Source organism: Aptenodytes patagonicus, chromosome 5 (genome assembly GCF_965638725.1).
Source record: "Aptenodytes patagonicus chromosome 5, bAptPat1.pri.cur, whole genome shotgun sequence".
NCBI classification, from domain to species: Eukaryota; Metazoa; Chordata; class Aves; order Sphenisciformes; family Spheniscidae; genus Aptenodytes; species Aptenodytes patagonicus.
The window spans coordinates 14122071-14143469 of NC_134953.1; the positions used below are offsets into that span (position 1 = coordinate 14122071).

The window sequence follows — 21399 nt, forward strand, 5'->3', positions numbered from 1 at the left end:
AGGTAGTGTTTCCATTGACTTCAGCAGGCCTGCTCATTTTTAGAATTTCACCCGTGAAGTGTGACTGTCAGATAACACCGTTTCTAAGCTTTTTGCATTCTTAGCTTTAGCAAATAGACTTTGTTAATTTGGGACTTAAATACGCAAACCACTGACATCACAGAACAACTGCTTTCACTGGCAACAGGCCAGAAGATTGTATCCCAACTTTTCAGACAAAGACCTGACTGTGACTGTTGTTTTCATGTTGTTTGTTTTGATTATATTACAGCCTTAGATGTAGGACCCCAAGGCTGGCAGGCTGCAGAAGACAGCAGCTTCCTTTCAGCTAAACAGTATGGATAGTAATAAAGATGTTTGTTTCTTCGCTGCATTGTTTTGGAAAAGGTTTCTACTTAAGGTGGACTTTCCTCGCATTCAGTAGACTTAACAGGTCTAAGTTCTTGAGAGCCTCTTCAGCACAGCTGCATTTCACACATTTAAGAACCTTATCAACAAGAGAGCTCGGGAGACAACTTAAAATGTCCTGTCAGAGGAAGACAATTTTGCAGCTAACTTTTTATGTGCAGCAGTAGTCCTGCCTGTTCGCTAATAAACTCTGAACTTGTAAACAAATGAGTATGTTTTACAGCATTTTGGAGAAGTGAGGATTTTTCTCTTTTTTTTTTTTTTTTTTTTGGCACCTAAGGAGTTCCTCGTGCAATATAGTGATCTAGTTTATCTCTCTGGACAGGATTGATCTGTCTTGACTTTAAAAAACAGATCTCCTGATATATAGAAAGCTTTTTCTTTAAAAAATGCATAGCAGTAAGTTCGTGTAGTTGTTAGACTTCTAATGTTAAACAGGTTGGTATGTAAATGGAAGAGGCCATTGCCATGCTTAGTTCTACTTCAGACTTGATACAGAGAAATTAATTGCTCCTCTCACAAGACTGTAGGAGATGCCAAAAGTTTCTGGTTAACATGTGACATAAAATGCTTGTGTAATTTCTTGATTTTAACACTCTTCCGCTGCTTCAGGTAGAACTCTGCTCTTGTCAGCCTACCTGCAATAGACTCAGTGTGAAAGATGGACATAAGTAACTCATGGATTCTGGGGGTTTTGTCTTGTTTTGCTTTTCCCCCATTATTCACAGTTGGAGTAATACTAGCTTCTTTTGTCTTCTGTCTCTAAAGGAATTACCTTCCACGAAGTAAAAGCAAAAGTCTGTTGTGTTCTTGCTTTGTTTAGCCTAGGTGGCTAGGTGTTCTTAGAAAATACATTACAGAACTTCTCTGACTAGTTTCATTTAGTTTCAAGACTTGTTTTATGGAAGAGGTTGAGCTGAAATATGAAGATAGGTTTTGTATTGCCCTTTTTTCTTTTTTTAGTGGCATTCTGGGGTCTGAACTTGGGTTCCATTTTTTAAGTCTTTTCCCATATCTTAAATAGCAATTTAAAGAATTCAAACAAATTCCTCTTTTTTCTATGTGTCGTTTTGTAAAGGTGGATTTTAAAATATATTAAAATATACTGCAAGCTCTCCTTGGGCATGTGTCATTATTAGAACTAATACATACTGGGATCTTGGTGAAGGTTGCTCTTTGGATTTTGTAGTACACAATTGTGTGTATGGTAGATAAGTTGTAGTGAAGCTTAAGTCAAGGGCCCACCACCCTTCATAACATAATAGGCTCAGTCCTCTCTCACCATAAGCTGCATATACTTCCTCAAGTCAGTCCTTTTCATCACAGTGTATGTCAAACTTGAAAGTGTCACAAGGTTTTAGGGGCTCGGCAGGAACCAAAATGCCCTTCCTGCAAACTAAAATTCATCGAAAAAATGAATGCCTGGGGCAGGGGAGAAGAATCGGAGCTCAGTTGTTTTGTAGCTTTTCATCCCATCAAAATTAGGTGACTGTCAATTATGACACAACAGTGGCTGTAAATAAATAAATACTTTTTTTAAAAAAATATATACAGTTATAAGTTTCTGTTGTGATTAATATTCAGGATTTGTCAGCTAAAAGTTTGTAACTTTTTGGGGAACAACTGTAGTGAGCTACTCCGCTGTCATAGATGGTAGAAGAGTGTCAGCTGGAGGCCCTGAGTAGCCCTTCTACTTTGCAGTAAGAAATAAAGTGTTCATGATGATGAGACAGTTATCTTGCATAGTTGCAAGCTGTGATACCATTTAGTTGGTCTCTCGGTAGAAGCTTAAGAGCCAAAAAAAAAACCTCCCACCCCTTAAAAATGACAGTGTATTTTTTTGGTTTTTAAGTGTTGAAATTGTTTTTGTGGCAGTGGACTAATGGCAAAGAGGAACTGTTGCAGTAGGTAGCGGCTCCCTTCCCCTGTGTCAGCAAAGGCTGTCCCCTCTTTCCACTCTCAGTGAAAACGAGAGAGGAGGGAGAGACCATCATAGAGAGTTTGGTCACCTCTTCTGTACACATACATCCTTTAGAAAATAATGAGAAAATACTTCTCTTTCCATATGTGGTGCCCTCTTGTACAGATGCTTCCATAAGGAAGTCAGGAATCCCTGCTGTGCACTCAGTGCTGAAGAGAAGTTACAAAAATTGGTGTGATGCAGATGAGCCTGTCTCAACATTAAAATAATGACAGGTAGTTTAGGTGTGTTGCTATAGTTAGGGTATTTTCCGAATGGATGCAGGCTTTGCGCAGAGAGAAGCTATGGGTTGCTCATGAACCTATGATTGCTCTAGTTGATCCTAGGGGGCATCCAGGTGAATCCTCTATGCCTATAATGAGGTTTACTGCAGCTGATTTTCAATTATGGTATTGATTCCTGCTAAGGTTGGCATTTTACATTCAAAAACATGGCTATACATCAAAGCTTTGAGGGACAGGAATGCTTTCTGCACAAGGATGAGTGATGTTTAGCTACCAGATGTGTAACTTCTGGACAGAGAATTTGATCAGAGGCTTTTCTAACATAACTAAAGCAGTTCTGGAAAACCTTTTTCAGTACTGAAAGAAGATACCAAGCAGTCTGTCAGCAAATAACAGCTTTGATGTGTTTGCAGGACTCTGGCACTTGGGAAAAGTCTCATCTGAGTAGATCCTCGAAGAATTTAGCAAATTTTGAGTATACATTCAAACTAGAAACAGAATTTTTTGAAACTTTGAAGACATAAGAAAAATTCAGGAGGACGCATTTAAGAAAAATAACAATATTTATAATATCTAGTTATGAAAGCTAAATTCATTTCAGAATGAGAAATATGCTGCATATAATTTCCTATGTAGACAATATGGCTGCATGGGTATATGTTGTATAGATACTGATTTTTTTGGCAGCAGAAATATGCATGCACGCGCCGTGAATATGGCTTACTGTGCCTGTGCAGATAAATTGTTTTTGCATGGACCATACGTCTGATCCAGTTCTCATCTCAAGTGTGCTGAGCTCCTGTTCTCTGTTAGGACAGGCAGGGTGCCTTCTGTTACTTATAAAATGGGTAACTGTCATGTTGAGACTAAAAAGTGAATTTGCTGTACAGTATGTGGTTCTGTCAAAGTCAAGGTGCTAGCAAGCTAAGATTTGTATTATTAATAATGTATTTTGAAGAATTGAAGCACATCACCAGTATAGTCTTGTGACTGTTACTTGAAAATATCTTAGAGTTCATTCTGGGATTAAAAAGTTTCACATAAAATTATTTTTATAATAATCAGAAGTCTGTGGGGAATGTGGTTCCTTACCAGACTTCTGAGGGAAGAGGAGGAAAGAGAGAATTTAACCAAGGCTTTTCTGAATACATTTCCTGGCCTTTTTATCTTTGGCATATACAGCTTGTATACGAGATCTCCTCTCAGCAAGTAGGTTCCAGAAATTGCTTAATAATGGCAATGTTTCTTTTCTGAGCTCTGAATACCGAAGGTGAAAGTGCTTCTTGCTCCAGGATTTCAGTTGCTGTCATCCTGGGAGAAGGATTTACTGAATAGTCAGGTTTAGTGAAGAACATGCTATGAAAAAGTTGAGTTGCAACTCAAGGAAAACTAAGAAGTTCAGTTGTAACTAAAACGCTGACACTTCTCATATGCTTCTGTGACTTTGTCACTGAAATGCTGTGTAGTTATCAGGAATGAACATCATTTGTAGGTTACGGTTGCAGGGACTTCTCCCTACCTACTGACCTTCCAGGGATGATTTGCAACAAAGTTTAAAACTGCTGCACTCTGAGTATCACTGGTGTTGGCAGCGGTGTGATGTTCCGTCTGAGGGAAAAGCTTGAGACTTCATCCCCACTCAGTTCTTGATCTCTTCAGGAAAACGGTTTGCAACTCGGATATTTAAAGCACGGAAGGCCAAGTCCTGCGCACACGGGTTATTTCTGAGAAGGTATTTGGCACAAGTCTGATATGTACAAAAATACAGCTCTTACCTGCCCTAATAATCCCCAAGACCCAAAGAGACCTTCATGAAACCTTTGAGGGATTTCTGTAGGCAGTGGCCTTTGGAACGTAACCAGACGGGCATAATGGCTACAGGCAGAAGTCCTAAGTTATTCTGGCTTCTTGTGAAGAGATTAGAGAAAATACAGATACAGTTTATAAGTTTGATGTCCTGGTTTATTTGCTGTTATATAAATGTGCAAGATACAGCTGAAATTAAACAATAGTAGCTATAGAATTTGGCTTATAAGAGCAACTACCTTATTTATGATGTGTTTCTGGCCCCAAATGTGCAAGTCGGCATGGTTTTTTGCTGTCTACTAACTTGAATGACAGGGTTGTGAAAAAATGCCTCAGAATGTGTAAGAGCATTTTTGTGCATCAGTCATTATCAAATATTTATAATAATTTTAGGCATCACTGAAAAGATATATTATGAATATCTTTAAATTATGGTTGTGCATACTCTCATAATAAATTTTTTCAGTAGAGGATGGTCTCAGATAAACTTCTTATGTCCCTAAGGGTTTTCTTAAGTGATCATTTCAAAGATGGAAACTGTGTGCACGTTATGTTAATTATTCTATAGAAAGCAAATAGCCATGCTTCTAGTTTTAACCTGAGAGCAGTGCTGCTTACTTGCTTTTTTTAAAAAGCAAGCAAAGTGTTTCTGTAAATTCTTTTCGTCTTATATGAATCTTTTTTTTAAAAGCTTAGAATGTGAATTGTACATGCATTGGCTTGTAGCCAGTCTCATCCTTACTGTTCCCAGGGCTCATCTATTGGTCCTGCCACAAACTGGCTGTGGATTGGCAGAGTATCATACAAAATATTGTTCAGTTTAATAGCCATATAAAGTGACTAAAAAAGAGGTTTTGTTGTCAGTGTTTTGTTCTTTTTGTCATGTTTTCAAGAAGCTGTTGACTCATGGGGCCCTATCAAGATATTCATTGTTCCAGTAATCTCGAATATTATTTTTCTACTGATTTTAATCTAATTTTTAGGGGTTTCAAAAACCAAGTTTGTAAATGTGTAAATGCTCCTTTAGTAAAGAATGCCTGTTGTGATTGTTATTTAGAGTGGTTACTGTTAACTAAGTTTGTTGTTTTAATCTGTGTATGTAGGACAGGGAATACTCTTACCCCACCCCAACACCTTTCCTCTCTAGCAGATGGAACAGAGTTCTTTATCTCTTCCAGGTTTTGGTCGGAAGGATGTAGTTGAATATTTACTTCAAAGTGGTGCCAATGTCCACGCACGAGATGATGGAGGCCTTATTCCTCTTCACAACGCTTGCTCTTTTGGTCATGCCGAAGTTGTCAATCTTCTCTTGCGGCATGGTGCAGATCCTAACGCTCGGGATAATTGGAATTACACTCCCCTTCATGAAGCTGCCATTAAGGGCAAGACAGATGTCTGCATTGGTAATTTCCTCCCACTCTTCCTGTGACTGACTCATTTCTTTTCACTGTGAAAAATCAAGAACTTTTTAAAGACCCTTTTTACTCTCTGAAGCTATGGCTGATATAAGGACTAAAACGAAAAATCTTTCATAAACTTAAATCCATATGCCAGTTTTATAAGAAACAAGTTTTTAGATCTGTTTTTGATAATTGCCTAAGTATAAAGGTTCACATTGACATCATGGGGAAAGAGCTTTAGAGTGACGTGGTGGAGCTAGATTCTTTTCTACTTCATCCTAGACTCTTAGGCTGCCTTCTGCTGCTACTCACAGTGCAATGGAAAGAACAAAACTGGTTTTAATAATGGATTCATTCTGTCTCTATGTGTAGCAGCCGTGTTAAATTAGCTAAGGATAGGAGCTAAACTTCAATTATATTGACCACTTGTTTTGCTGACACAGTTCTTAAGGGGTAGGAAGGGGTAGAAAGTTAGATATGTGTTCAAGAAACTAATTTTTTGATTAGGTGGTTTGCTCCCATTTACTTTATTAAGGAGCACAACTGGAGAGTTGTATATATAACATCGCCTGTTTGGCCCCAACGTCAGTGCAAGATGCATGGCCTGCTACTGCTGTGTACAGTTTAGGGCATAGTCACTTGTGCATTTGAGGCAGCATGCTCTGGAGCTGATGGGAAGCAGCTACCGTTTTTTGTGGTGTGTCAGTCACAGTCTTTCAACTGAGATTGCCTCCTGCCAGTCTGTGGTTGTTCCATTTCTGCTCTGCTTTTTTCTCATGAAATGTGTCCAGGTGTGTTTCACTAGTTAAACTGTTGACAGCTGACATTAAGGAATTCTGACATTAAAAATTTGAGAGGGGAAGTTAGGATCAGTAACTGGATGTTTCTTTTGTTGCTTACGGCTTACAGTAATGATACATCTCATAAGCCTTGTCTTGCAGAATTGTTTTCTCATGGAAAACTTTGGCATTTTGTAGTACTGCTGCAGCATGGTGCTGAACCAACCATCCGGAACACAGATGGAAGAACAGCTTTGGATTTAGCAGACCCGTCTGCAAAAGCAGTGCTGACTGGTAAGTGATAATCTTTAGATTACGTTATGACTCATAACAGTCGAATGAATGTAATGCGGTATTTTGGGTATTTTCTTTCTGATATTACTTTAACTTCTCTCTGTTGTATAATTCTAAACAGAAATTCCCATATGGCCTTCATCATCTCAGTCACAGGATGTGTTCTGGATAAATAGTTTATTGTGTTAGTTTGGTAATGGACTGTCAAATTTTTAGCATTTATGTTCTCTAAAATTTTGGAAGAGGAGGATAAGTAGTGAACTTCACGTATATAGATATTTATTTAACAACTAAAGAAACTCCCTTTTGTCTTCCAGGTGAATACAAGAAAGATGAACTGTTAGAAAGTGCCAGGTATGCATGTTTGGAAGATATCTGGAATTCAATTATATTTTCAGAATTGTCTGGGGGTTTGTATGTAATGAATATATATGTTGGCTTCTGAGCTGGCATTCCATCTAGATGCTAAGCTTTGGCTGTTATCTGTGAAGAAAGCTACAAAAATAATTATATAAATGCATTTTTGCTTTCCCTTTAATGCTGACAATACAGAAATGAATGTGTTACTTCAGAACAGATCTGCTGAACATTATAGCAAGGGAAAATATAAAACCATAATAAGCTACTAAAAACTGGAATAAAAAGAATTCTGCCCGTTCCATATCTTGTTTTTCAGGAGTGGAAATGAAGAAAAGATGATGTCTCTTCTTACACCATTAAATGTTAACTGTCACGCAAGTGATGGCAGAAAGGTATTTTTGTTTAAAACCTGATTTAAAATTAGTTCACTCTTACATGTTTCACAGTTATTGTTTGACCGGATTTTAAGAATGTTAAACATAGAATCTATCTATTTTCTTTAATATATGTGGGGAAATAAGATTGTGCCTCTCTAGCAGCTAGCTGTTTTTGTTTGTTTGTTTAACCTTAAAAGGACGACGTAGGTATTTCCATCTAGGAGCAATAAACAAACACCTTTTCAGTTGGAACTTCTGTCTGACCTTCATATCTGCAGTGATAAAGAAGGGAGGCCTTTTCATAGATTCTTGTCCCTATCGTGAAGAGATGTACACAGGCCCCTTATTTGCCATATACCCTGGGCAAGTTATTGCTGCTGTTTCAGGAACAAACTGTTCATCTCTACAAGTATTGGTAAAGAACTATGTGAAAGAATGTTCAAAATCTCCATTCTAAAAGTTCTGATAGTCTCCTGGGTTCAGCCCCTAGCCTACCGAAGGTTCAGATTATTAAGTATCAAATTTTGGCATCCTCGTTCTCATTAGGTATGTGTACTCATTCGCTTAAGTTTTGTTCGAATGAGTTTCCCTGTTTAAGGCTTTGTGGTAAGATACTGGGATCTCCAAAATACCTATGCATCTCTATTTTCTCACCTTCTAGTTACGAGACTAATTCTCCAGGAACTATATAAACCCAGTTCAGTTGATGGGTTTGTAAATGAAGAGGATAAGATTTCTCTTCACTAATTTGTAGCTCTGCCCTTGGTGCTGCTGATGGGTATGCTTGAGTGGGTTTGCTAGAAAAGGATCATAGAGCAGCTATCTGACTGCTCTGTGGAGGGTGAGAATTTAGAAGAGAAGATTAAGTTTCCCCCACACCCCACTAACTTATTGCACTCACAGTTGTGGATAACAATGTCTGTTGATAATTTCTAAACTTAATCTATTAATTGGCAGGGAGACCTCTTTATAATTTAGCAGTCATTGTTTCTAACGGCCGTCTTATTTCACCTTTCACAAGGGACATAGTTTGTCCCAGCAAAGTATTTATAGTTATAGTAGGCTAAAAGACAAAAATGGACTGCAGGACTCAAAAATCCTTTAGGAGGGCCTTCGTTGCCAGAATGTGTTAGTGATGGAATAAATTCAGGATTTGTGTTTATGATGACTGCGAGAGTAGTCAGTAAACAGTGAACATAGTTATCAAATGTCTGATTCAAACACTCTGGTTTTCTTTAATGTTGCAAGTATTTTAAGGACTTCAGTAATTAGTACTGTTAACAAGTTTTGAAAAAAAAAAAATAAAATCAGCCCTTGATTTTGTGTTACTGATTACTTCTACATTCTGTCATTTCAGTCTACTCCTTTACATTTAGCAGCTGGGTATAACCGTGTAAAAATAGTACAGCTCTTACTGCAACATGGGGCTGACGTACATGCTAAGGATAAAGGGTAGGTTCATTTTTCCTTTGTTCAGAATAAACAGAATTTGTTAAAAATTGAGAAGAAGTAAAGAATAGTAATACTATATTAACCATGAAGAATTTCTCACTTGAGACCATTATGCCATCTTTAAGCTTTCTGTTATGACAAAAATGCAAAGTGTACAGGCTTAAGACTTGTGAATCAGTAGAATCCAAATTGAGCTGACCATAGAACATGCTGCCTTTTAGGTATCACTAGCCAAACTATTCTCTCTTGTTTAATAAAATACGTTCATACACCACCGTGAAGTCAGCAAATATTTCAATGGTTGAATCAATCTTAATTTTCTTTCTACTTTTAAGTTTCTGCACTTCTTTTTGCAAGGAATGTGATAAAAATTGAAGATCTGTTTCCCAGAGGTTTTATTTGGACTACATTTTCAAGCATTTGGTTGTTATGTCAGGAAATGTAGTGAAATATAGACATGCTAAGTTTATTTACTTACATAAAATATAATGAAAAACCTATTTTTAATATGTGTATTTATGTACGTTAAAGATTATGGAAAACAAACTCTTATTCCTTCTTTTTCCTAGGATCACTTCACAGCTACATAAATAGCTGCCCGATCAGACAGCTTTAATTGTCTCCTTGGGGTGGGAATTCACTTTTGTCATTTCTCCCTTACTAGCCCACAGTGAAAGAATTCACTTTTGGCAATTTCTCCCTTGCTCCTAAGACGACTGGGTTTGAGAGAGTATGAAGCTGGCTTTAAAACCTCTGTAGCTCTGCTCTTACTGTAGAATATTGTACAGTTACTTAAACATTAGCCAATAAGACTTCTTTAGTTTCCAAGGGAGAAGATAATCTTACAGCAATGTACTTGTGAAAAAGGAAGTAATTACTGTCACTCCTGAAAATCCCCTGCAGATAGTTCTTCCTGCTTAGGGTTCCGAGTCTGAGCGGAACCATTTCATTTGCAGTAAGACAGTGCAATTAATTTCTCATCTTCTGAAAAATACTGATGGGATTTTCTGGGTTCTTCCTCAGCTTCTTATTTCCCCTCAACTTCATTTGAACATCTCTGATGATATTTTTGTAAAATGTTCAAGATGCAATGTAGTACCATTTGGAATGTTATAGATGCATTTGGAATTGAAATATGCCTACTAAGATAATCCTCCTCCCCCTTTCTCTCCTATATAGAGATTTGGTGCCACTTCACAATGCCTGTTCCTATGGTCATTATGAAGTAACAGAGCTTCTAGTAAAGGTTGGTCTTTGAAGAGATTAAATTGCGTATTATTAAATAAGAATAGTTTATGGTAGATTAATGCAAGTTGCATTTTTTTATTTACTTTGTACTTAAATTTACAAAACTTAAAGTATGATAGATTGCTTTTGCTCTACATGTTAGTTAGTGATTGTTAAGCCGGAGCTACAGAATCTTCTGCTTGCAGAGAAGCTTTTTCCTTATAAACGTGCTTTCTGTTTTTAATTCCCTCTGCTCCAAAGTTGAATGTTTTTGTACCACCAAGTAAGTACTTCTTATCTCAACCTTCCCACCCTCACCCAAAAAAAATCCACAAAAACTGAGCAATATTGTGAGTTTGACAATAGAAAAGTCTTTCAGAAGACAGAAAGGTGTCAGATTCTTTGAAAAGAATACTGGTAAAGATCGTAAATGTTTTAAAATTAAAGAGTAATCAGTGTCTTGAGGGAATGAACTTTACAACATCAATTCTGGCTCTGAATTGTAGCCTTCACCCAAAGAAAGAAAAATGTGTCAATTTTACTAACGTAAGTGAACTCTTAGAACTGAAGTGGTTTATCTGGATTATGTTAATCTTGAAAATAAAGTATGATGCACATAAAACTAGTGGCTCAAAGATGTGGCCTGCAAAAATCTGAGAGTGTTGTCCGCCAAGGGACTTTTGAACTCTGCCCATTCTCAGCTGCTACAGCAAATCATGATCATTATAACAGCTGGGGGTGTTCTCTTAGATAACTCTAGATGTTTGGATGCTCAGGGAATAGGTGCTGTTGTTCTATCCTGTATGTCTCAGGCCCCACTAATTCCATGTGTCTTTATATTTGTTTAGCAAAAATTAAGTAAAAAATTATTGCAATGAGCATATACTGTAGTAAGTATGAATAGTCAAGATTTTTTTTTTTTTTTTACTTCAGAGGCCAATTGTAAAGTGAAGCTTTACAGTTGTGGTACTAGACAAAAAACCCCCTCTTTGCCTAGACACTAATGTGTGTCTTAACTGTTAAGCTCGAGTTGTATTCCCTGTTGGATTTCTGCTCCGGTGAATCTTGAATTATATTTTGCAAAGCACTACAGCTTTAACAGGAGCAATGGAAAGGAGCATGTCCTATCAGACTTGCTTACAGACAGAACTCAAGGTGCATATAGAATGTTACTGGAGAAGAATTACACAGATATTAATCATCCAAGAGTATTACTTACAGGACCTCATACTTAAATGTTTTGAATTGAAGTCAACTTTGAGCGCCTATCTCCTTCTAGATATCTTGGCATTCATATCTTGAGGGTATTCACAGAACATGTATTTATCTTAGTGCAACTGCTCACTCTAGACTTTTTCTAGAGCAACAAGAAACAGGAACTTGTTCAAAGGTGATTTGGAGTATATGAATTAGGTTCTTTCTCCAATTTGACCTGTAGCAGAGCTACTCTCCTTTTAGAGATACTAGAGAAAGCCTGAAGAGACTAGCCTGCCTTCGGCTGCTTTGAATGTACCTGTGAGACACTAGAGGATAAAAAACTGCAATGTGCTGAAATGTTGTGTTATATTGAAAATGAATGTCTGGAGAATGTCTTGGATACAGTTTGCGTACAAGCATTGATTTTTATTTTAACAGTGTACTGCATTGAAACTAATGACAGAAGTCTTTTTCTAATGATCCGGTTTTGATACTGCATCTTTTTTACCCCTTTCCCTTTCAAGCATGGAGCATGTGTGAATGCAATGGATCTGTGGCAATTCACCCCTCTGCATGAAGCAGCTTCTAAGAACAGGGTGGAAGTATGTTCTCTTTTGTTAAGTTATGGTGCTGACCCAACACTGTTGAACTGTCACAACAAAAGCACCATTGATTTGGCTCCAACACCCCAATTAAAAGAACGATTAGCATGTGAGTATAAAGTGTGATCAGTTCTACAGTTATAGATTGTAATGTGTACGTAGGTTCCCTAGACAGTGACCTGCCAGAAATCAGATTTGGAAAATGCTACACTTTCCAAGCAATTGTGCAATGTTGGACAGTACATTTCACTGTTTATAATTTGAGATTGCTAGATTTCCTGAATGTAGGCATTTAAAATAATTTTATTGTCAGTTTTATAGTCATGTGGTTGTGGTGGGTTTTTGTAGCTTTTATTCCCTGAATACATGCGTTCCCTCACGACCTTGTCAGTACACTTTCATTTTCCATACTTGCTCCTGTCATCACATCAAGACTGTTGCAATATTCATTTTTATTCCACTGTGTTTTGTTTGAAGGAACGAAAAAACATAACTGTTTAGAATGCTGAATATGTTTGAGTATGCCACAATCGCTGTAAGTTCAAAGAAATTGATGAAAGGCATTGATTTTTGTCCAGTAAACTTGAGGAGCTGAAAAGAATGCCCTCAAATTCTGTCCTTGAGTGGTCAAACAATAACTTTCTGGGATACATACAAAAATTACCAGTAAATACTACATTAGACTTCATGTTAGCATCTAGAAATGGCTTTCCAAAGACAGGTCAGAAGTAGAGATTTATATATGCTTGAATTGGTACACATGCGAAGAGTGGAACCTAGAACAGTGGTGAGTGAAATAGATCTTGTTCAGCTAGTTTGGATGTCTCTGGCTTTGGTTTAGAAAAAAAGCAAATTCCTGTAGTGTTTTGACTTAGCTAACAAGTTCTGTCAAGTGATGTAAAAGCTTAAGTCTGAGTTGGAAATGTCTGCACCGTGGTCTGCTGAATAAAATGAATATTTTTATCTAACTGAAAGAAACAATCCTCTTGATCCTTCTTGAGTTAAGGAGTATAACCTTCTGGTATGTATGTATTTCTTTTTAAAGATGAATTCAAAGGTCACTCACTGCTACAGGCTGCGAGAGAATCAGATGTAGCTCGTATAAAGAAACATCTTTCTTTGGAGACGGTGAACTTCAAGCATCCTCAAACACATGAGACAGCATTGGTAATATCTCAGGATTTGTTAATTATTTTGCATATATTGTGGCTGACCTAAACAGACTAGGTAATAGTTTAGAACTAAAAATGTCAGTGTCAAACAGTGTAATTCAGACCAACCTGGAATATCCAGTGTCTAGTTAAACAAATAACATTGATTAATATTTTGTTCTTAAGGTTAATGTTAAGACTAATCCTAATTGCCTGTTTAATTTAGGTTGTCTAAATGACTGTGTTTCTGTAGAATAGTTTCGTTTTAAGCAACAGCAAGCTACGTATGTTAGCTTTGTTTGTAAAGCTTGAAGGTTTCCAGCAATTATTGGAGAGGGAGCTCTGGAAAATACCAGAGTAAATCCAAAAGCCCATGTGGAATCTCCTGAATTAATAAGCTTCTACATGTTTGGGGGTTTTTCTCTGTTGACTTTGCACCCAACCAGCTCTTAACTGCCAGTTGATCAGCAAGCAGTAAAACCTGTATATTGCTAGCTAGTTGTTAATGCTTACAATTTTTAATGTTCTCAGCACTGTGCTGCTGCGTCTCCATATCCTAAGAGAAAACAAGTATGTGAATTGCTGCTGAGGAAAGGAGCCAACATCAACGAAAAAACAAAAGAGTAAGCGGTTACAAATGAATACTCCTAAGTGTTTGTTTAGAAGATTTTGCAAAATACATTTTGAATTATTCTTTTTTTTTTTTAAAGCTTCTTGACTCCTCTGCATGTGGCATCAGAAAAGGCTCATAACGATGTTGTTGAAGTAGTTGTGAAACATGAAGCTAAGGTATGAGTTACTATTCATGCTTTTTTTTTGTTGAGGTTTGCCTACTATATAGGTTCTTATAGCATGAGAATGGACAGCTGAATAGACAGACTTTTCTAACATAATTCATTTTGGAAGGTTGTAGATTATACACTTAAGACATAGGCCATCAATCCATCAGTACAGTCCTATACATTGAGGTATCATCATTGTTTTGGTCCTATTTTATATAGTTCTTCTCACTGTTAACTGAAAGCTCGTAGAGTGTCTTATTCAGTGCTTCATTGTCCAGCAGTAGTAATGAAATGCTTAAGGAAGAAAAAAATAGGGGATATATATGAACAACAAGAAGCTAGACTGAACTGTAAAACAGGTAGACTTTACGTGATGTGTGCAGTAAAAATGACAGTGGAGGCAAAATGTTAAATCATAACACAGTGTTTAGTTCAAATTTCCACAAAAAGAAAAAGTGGAAAGGGGATGCTCTCTATAATGCATGAATCCTCCAAAACTAGGAGTTGAATCTCTCTCATGTAAATTTGATTACAGCCTGACTGCTGTGAAGTTTCCGAAGCAATGATCAAAAACAGAGGAACAGTAGGGAATACAAATAACCTTTGGGTGCAGAGTTTTAAATTGTTAAATACACTTTGACTGAAACACATAGAAAGTCCTCAATCTGAAAGACCACAATAAGCCAATGCAGGTAAAAGCTGTTCTACATATTGGCACTGAAGATTCGTGCTGCCATGAGCAAAATAATGGCCTACCTCTGTATGTGGTAAAATTGCTGTAACTGTTTGTTTACGCTGGATTATTCACATGCCTCTAAAAGGGGGCTATTCTTCCTCAGTAAATGTAGTTACAACTTTATGAACTGCTTTTGTTTAAATTTTATCTTTTGAAATGTCATGACCTTTGGAAATACACTGAATACGTTCTTTTAATTAAGGTAAGAAGAATACTGGTGAAACTCTCCCAGTCAGCAATGAAAACAGCTTTAATATTAAGTTTGATGGTGGTATTTCTTGTCTGTGTTATTTTTAGGTTAATGCATTAGATAATCTTGGCCAGACCTCTCTTCATAGAGCAGCACATTGTGGTCATCTTCAGACATGCAGGTTGCTGCTGAGTTCTGGATGCGATCCTTCCATTGTGTCTCTGCAGGGCTTTACAGCCTTACAAATGGGGACTGAAAGTGTGCAACAGCTACTACAAGGTACAACTGACTTATTCGGGATCCACTTCTGAAGTAATGTGGTGCTTCATTTTACTTGCCATTTCAAGTGCTGTCAAGAAATAATAGTGAACACAAGCGCAAAAAAAAAAAATTTACTTTCTACAAAAGACAGTACTGGGTTGTGCAGTTCTTATTCCATAACCGCATCCACAGGGAGAGTGCCTGCTCTAGGTGTAGTTAACAATATCGTTTACTCTCTAGTATTCAGCTACACAGATTGTCAGAGATGCTCAGAATGTTTCATGGTCTAGCCACCTGGAATCATTTTGGAAAAATCCTGATGTAGGAAGGAGGGAATCTTGTAAGTAGAAAATGAGTTTCAAAAGCAAAAAATGGCTGCTTTGCATTTGTGAGCAGAGGCAACAGGGCATATGGATTTTCAAGAGTAAGGTTTGGACATTATACACATAGGTAAGCTTCTTGGTACAGTCTAATTTTGAAACTGAAATAAGAATGTTTAGTTGGTTCCACAGTGCTTCAAAATGGATAGGAAGCGTGTTGCTAAAGGCAACTTTGGAAAACTGTTAGAGCTAATAGCTACAGTCGTAGATAGTAAGAAAAGGCAAAACTTGTCTATAATTGGTTAACTTTTTTTAAGGTAAATCCTTGAAATACTCAAATGATTTTCTGTCTTAACAAATTCCTTCAAATACATACACTTACCTGTCACGCAACCTCATTTATTTTGCAGAAGGTATCCCATTAGGTAATTCTGATGCAGATCGACAGTTGCTGGAGGCTGCAAAGGCTGGAGATGTGGATACTGTAAAAGTAAGCTTAAACCTGTCCTAAAAATAAGAGGGAATTATATCCCAAACTATAATTTCTGAAAACAAGCAATGGAACAGCCCTTCACTGACTGCTTTAGAGTTGTGACCCCTGTCCTTAAAACCTTTGTATTGCACAAATATTACAGATGACAAAAAGTAATGTTCACCACCTCCAGAAGTTTGTCTTATATAAAAAGCGTAAATAAGAAGTCACAGGTGTGGATTTGGAAGGAGGGAGTATTTAATTATTTTTTTCTTGGGACACAATCTGTGAAAAATAAAGGTTTTATGTAAAAATAAATGAAGAAATAAACTTTCTTTTAATGAAAACAATTTTTCAAAATCAGATGTGTATAACAACATTTTATGACTAAACTAAAAGTGTGCCAATACTATATATAGTGATGTATGTTTTCTTTTGGGGATTTCACAGAAACTATGTACAGTTCAAAGTGTGAACTGCAGAGATATTGAAGGACGTCAGTCTACACCGCTTCATTTTGCAGCTGGATATAATAGGGTATCCGTTGTCGAATATCTTCTTCAGCATGGAGCTGATGTGCATGCAAAAGATAAGGGGTAAATACTCAAATGTATATTTTCTTGGCAATTGTAACTGCTGATATCTGTCAGCTCTTGAATATTGCTAGCTGATAAGCATCCCATCTTGCTTCAGACATTCAATTTTTTTATTTTCATGGAAAGTTCTGTTAGAATGAAGCTGTTTAGAATATCCACAAAAGCATTTTGCAGTACTTGAGACTAGAGCGTCAAGAATTTCTCTGGCCCTGTGTTTTTACTTCTCTTCAGTGCCACTGCTGATTGCGTTTTTACCACTTTGGCAGTAGATATTCCTACTATAATAGACGATTGTGGAAAATTTAAAAAAAATAAATGTTTTTGTTATGGTTTGATTGCTGAAGGTGCACTGTGTTTTGTTATATCACTTTGTGAAAAAGCACCCAATTTTTAAAGACAATTTTTCTCCTTTTTTTTTAATTGTTTGCAGAGGACTCGTCCCTTTACATAATGCTTGTTCATATGGTCACTATGAAGTTGCAGAACTGCTGGTTAAACATGGTGCAGTTGTCAATGTAGCTGACTTGTGGAAATTCACTCCCTTGCATGAAGCTGCAGCAAAAGGAAAATACGAGATTTGCAAACTCCTGTTACAGGTATTACATATGCTGGAGAGACGTTACTTTCTTTTCTTTCTTGTTCAGTCTGAAATGTGATTGGACTTCTTTGAGAAATTGATTTGTGTTTTGTGGTTTCTAAATGATTGTAGTTAACTATGTTTTCAGTAAAAGGGATACTATTAGCAACTATTTTGTCCTTTCTCACACAGTAAATGGAAGGCTCTCTCTGAAGGATAGCCTTCAGAGAGAATATGTGTCAGAATATTTGCTCAATAAGGCATAAGATGCCTAAGATGTAATGTGTTTATTCTACTTACATACTTACGACCTGTTTTTGATGTGCACAGCACGGAGCTGACCCTACAAAGAAAAACAGAGATGGAAATACTCCTCTAGACCTTGTTAAAGATGGTGATACTGATATTCAAGACCTACTTAGAGGAGATGCAGCTCTACTAGATGCTGCGAAGAAAGGTTGTTTGGCCCGAGTAAAAAAGCTGTGTTCACCTGACAATGTCAACTGTCGGGACACACAAGGACGGCATTCAACACCACTACATTTAGCAGGTCAGTGTTTTAATTAACGGGTTTGATCAGAGTTATTAGTTACTGTGGCTGAACTTTCTATGTCTAAGCAAGTTTAAAGTGTAGCCTCAAGCTAGAGGATTCCATATTTTCTCTTAAAAAAAAAAAAATGTATATTAACCTTATGTTCCTCTTCTAAACTGTTTAACTCTAATGACTTTAATTTCCTATTCTCTCTAGCCAAAGAGGCTCTTTTATTGTTTATTGGCAGAGGTTCTTAAAACCAAATACTCTTAAATAGGATGAAGCTATCTCCACTAATAGATAATACACTGTCCTCACTGGGATTGACATCTTAACTTTCAAGTAATTTAAGTGAATTATTACTTCTCTGCAACCTGTTGAGGATGTTTTTTTAATATGTTCTGTTTATTCTGTCCTTTTGCAACCTTCCAGCTGGTTACAACAATTTGGAGGTTGCAGAGTACCTATTACAGCATGGAGCAGATGTGAATGCACAGGATAAAGGGGGTTTGATTCCTCTGCATAATGCGGCATCTTACGGGGTAAATATCTCAAACTTTCTGAGGCTTTATTTATTTAAAAAAACCCCAAACAAGTAAAAGTGATACATTTCATTGACAGCATTGTGAGCCAATACTCTCTAGAAAGCTTTTGCCATTGAGTTGTAATGTAATCTTATTTGTAAAATGCAAAAAAAATAATTCAATCATAGTCAGCTCATTGTATAGGTGAAGACTCTTCTGAATCTGTAAAATCATGGTTGGCATTTACAGAATTGAGTTTTCTGAACATGAACACTTAGAAAGCCAGCAGCCAGCCAAATTTTATCAGCAAGTTCTCATTTTCACTTATTTGGCTGGTGTTGAGACACTAATTGTTTTTGTGGACTTCCTGGATCTTTGTGCTTGGATCAAGTCTTTAATCAAAACAGTTGGAGTACTTTCCAAACTGGAAGTTCAGATTCAGGCTTTTTTCCTTCAGATTCCCCTGGATTTTGGATTCTGTTGTAGTCTGTCCTTTTCTCACAAGAGAAGAAACCTTAACTTTTTACTGGTATGTTATAGGTGAGGAAGAAAACACCTTGGTTTAATACTTTTTTTTTTTAATCATGATTAGAAAGTAAACGTATCCTAAGAAAATTCAGAATGAGGATTATAGAGAAGTATCAGTAATAGTTCCGAGTTAGTTTAATGTGCTGTGGTACCTTGGAATTTAACAGGTGTTTTTATTTTCCAGCATGTTGATGTAGCAGCTTTACTTATAAAGTATAACGCATGTGTGAATGCTACGGACAAATGGGCTTTCACACCTCTGCATGAAGCAGCCCAGAAAGGAAGGACGCAGCTTTGTGCCTTGTTACTGGCACATGGAGCTGATCCTACTCTGAAAAACCAAGAAGGACAAACGCCATTGGACCTGGTTACTGTAAGTGATGGGGCTGTTTTTGGGAAATCTGTACTTACCTGCCATTTGTGGCAGCTCATTTAAAAACTATCCTTAAAAAAAAAACCAGTAATACGGCAACTTCTGCAAAATTTAAAATACTGTGGTTTCTCTGGTGTTTGTATGTGCCTAGTAAGGAAAGTCAGTAGAGCCTTTATAAGCCTTCTTTAAATATTTTATTGCTCAAGACTTCTTATTTCAAGATGGAGTAAGGGAGGGGGCGGAAACCACAACAACAAAAGGAATTCATGCTTGCAATTTGATGCTTTTAATTCGGTACTTATAGTTTGACTAATACAAAAATTGTGGCAATAAAATGTAAGCAAATTTTGTAGCAACATAAATTTAGGAAACTATCTGGCTGTTAAGTTTTTGAGTGGGTTTTTTCTAAGTATGATAATACAATTCAAAGCTACACTCAGAGTAACTGTTTTGTTTTATAAATTCTGGTTGCCAGTAGAAGCTTTTGTTCGTTTTTCCTAGGAAATGAATTCTGTTTAACTGTCCCTAAAGTTTTTTAGAAATACTGAAGTCTTTGCTTTTTATCTTATTACCGTTTTTATTTATAAACATTTTACAGTTTTGTGTATGCTGTTGGCACAAAAGGCCATTTGTACACTGCGTTGTAAAATGCATACTTTTCCAATATGTATGTATTTATTTTGCAGTATACTTAAGAAGTCTGGAATAATGATAATGCATTCCAGGAAAATACATTGTATAAAAGTGTTTTAATAAATTGTTTTCTGCTATTTAGGCAGATGATGTCAGCGCATTATTGACAGCGGCAATGCCTCCTTCCGCCTTACCGACTTGCTACAAACCTCAGGTTATAAGTGTGTCTCAGTCTACAGGTTCTACAGCTGATTCCCTGTCTTCTGTTCCATCCAGTCCATCCAGTCTGTCTGCTGCAAGTAGTCTTGACAACTTATCTGGTAGTTTTTCTGAACTTCCTTCTGTTGTTGGTACAAACAGTGCAGAGGGAGCTACTGTTCTGGAGAAGAAAGAAGGTGAGACTTTCTCAGTGAAGAATGAGTAACATTTTCTACCATATGGTAAAAAGAATACACAAGTGTGAAGTTTCCCATACATGCACACAGTTACTCTGACATATGCAGTATCCTTATTCTTTATGATGTCATTAACGAGGAACAGAAGTCTAAAAGTCTTGTAGTATAAGATTTTAGTACTTTCCCCTTACAGAATCTTTAAACTGTTCCTTTTTTTGCTGTACGGAACCAAAATGGTGAATTGTGTTTTAAAAGAGAAGTCAGATGGAATTTGGCTCCATACCAAGCAGTTACTTTACTACAAACTTCACCTAGTTTCTAAGAGGCTATTCTTAGATCAGATATCTTGAAAAGGTTACTTCTATAACGTTTTAGTTCTCAAAATATTTTCTGTTTGAACATGCATTGCTGTAGCTAGTTAGTTGCTTATTTCACAAAGGCTGCTCTTGGGGGGGCTAGAAGTCTTAGAGTACTAGGGTAGATTAAGTAATAGTTGCAACCGGTTAGTGATAGAGATATTTTCATTCCCCATCTTCAGAAGACCAGGGATTTCTGTCTCTCGTTATTGTCACAGACAATGTGAGATGTGTATACTTTATTTTACAATACATCTATGAAAGTTCATTATGAGTTTTTCTTCTTACCCAGTTTCAGGTGTAGATTTTAGCATAAATCAGTTTGTGCGGAACCTTGGCCTTGAACATCTAATTGACATATTTGAGAGAGAACAGGTAAGTAGTTATATTTATTTCCAGATACTCAGCTAGAAAGCAAGGGAATAAATACTGACTGTTTAGAATAATATAATGAGACAGATTTAAAATGAGTGAATGTCAGAATTAGTGGAATGAAGGAAAGGAGTGTAACTGTGGATTTTTTAAATTTATATGTAATACAAATATATATTAAAATATATGTGTATATAAAAAACTGGGAGCAATAATGTCCATATCAGTTTGGGAGTGTAGGCATGTTTTCTTTCAGCAGTATAAATGGTGGAGTAAATAAGTAGTCAGTACTGATTAGTAATTTCTGGTTTTGTTTCTATTGGCTTGAATAAATCTAGAAAATTGTATTTCTCAATCAGAAACATGATCCTTGCAGGCAATACAAGTTACACGATTGTAGTTTGTAGTATATTTATTTAAAGACAAAAGTTTGGAGAAAACAGTTGAGTAAAAGTAAAGTACAAGAATAATACACTAAAGTCTCCAATGTTCAT

General features: G+C 36.7%; 1 protein-coding gene across 1 annotated transcript in view; it reads left to right on the plus strand.

Moving 5' to 3' along the window:
• The window catches only part of TNKS2 (tankyrase 2), a 32705-nt gene that overhangs the window by 674 nt on the left and 10632 nt on the right, over window positions 1-21399 (plus strand). The window contains exons 2-20 of the mRNA XM_076338750.1: window positions 5598-5822; window positions 6797-6892; window positions 7210-7246; window positions 7569-7644; window positions 8987-9081; window positions 10261-10327; window positions 12030-12216; window positions 13153-13274; window positions 13790-13881; window positions 13969-14047; window positions 15074-15245; window positions 15958-16037; window positions 16470-16615; window positions 17046-17211; window positions 17523-17742; window positions 18157-18266; window positions 18961-19149; window positions 19925-20177; window positions 20826-20908. Coding sequence (XP_076194865.1) covers window positions 5598-5822; window positions 6797-6892; window positions 7210-7246; window positions 7569-7644; window positions 8987-9081; window positions 10261-10327; window positions 12030-12216; window positions 13153-13274; window positions 13790-13881; window positions 13969-14047; window positions 15074-15245; window positions 15958-16037; window positions 16470-16615; window positions 17046-17211; window positions 17523-17742; window positions 18157-18266; window positions 18961-19149; window positions 19925-20177; window positions 20826-20908 — 2495 coding nt within the window. The remainder of the gene's footprint in view (window positions 1-5597; window positions 5823-6796; window positions 6893-7209; window positions 7247-7568; window positions 7645-8986; window positions 9082-10260; window positions 10328-12029; window positions 12217-13152; window positions 13275-13789; window positions 13882-13968; window positions 14048-15073; window positions 15246-15957; window positions 16038-16469; window positions 16616-17045; window positions 17212-17522; window positions 17743-18156; window positions 18267-18960; window positions 19150-19924; window positions 20178-20825; window positions 20909-21399) is intronic.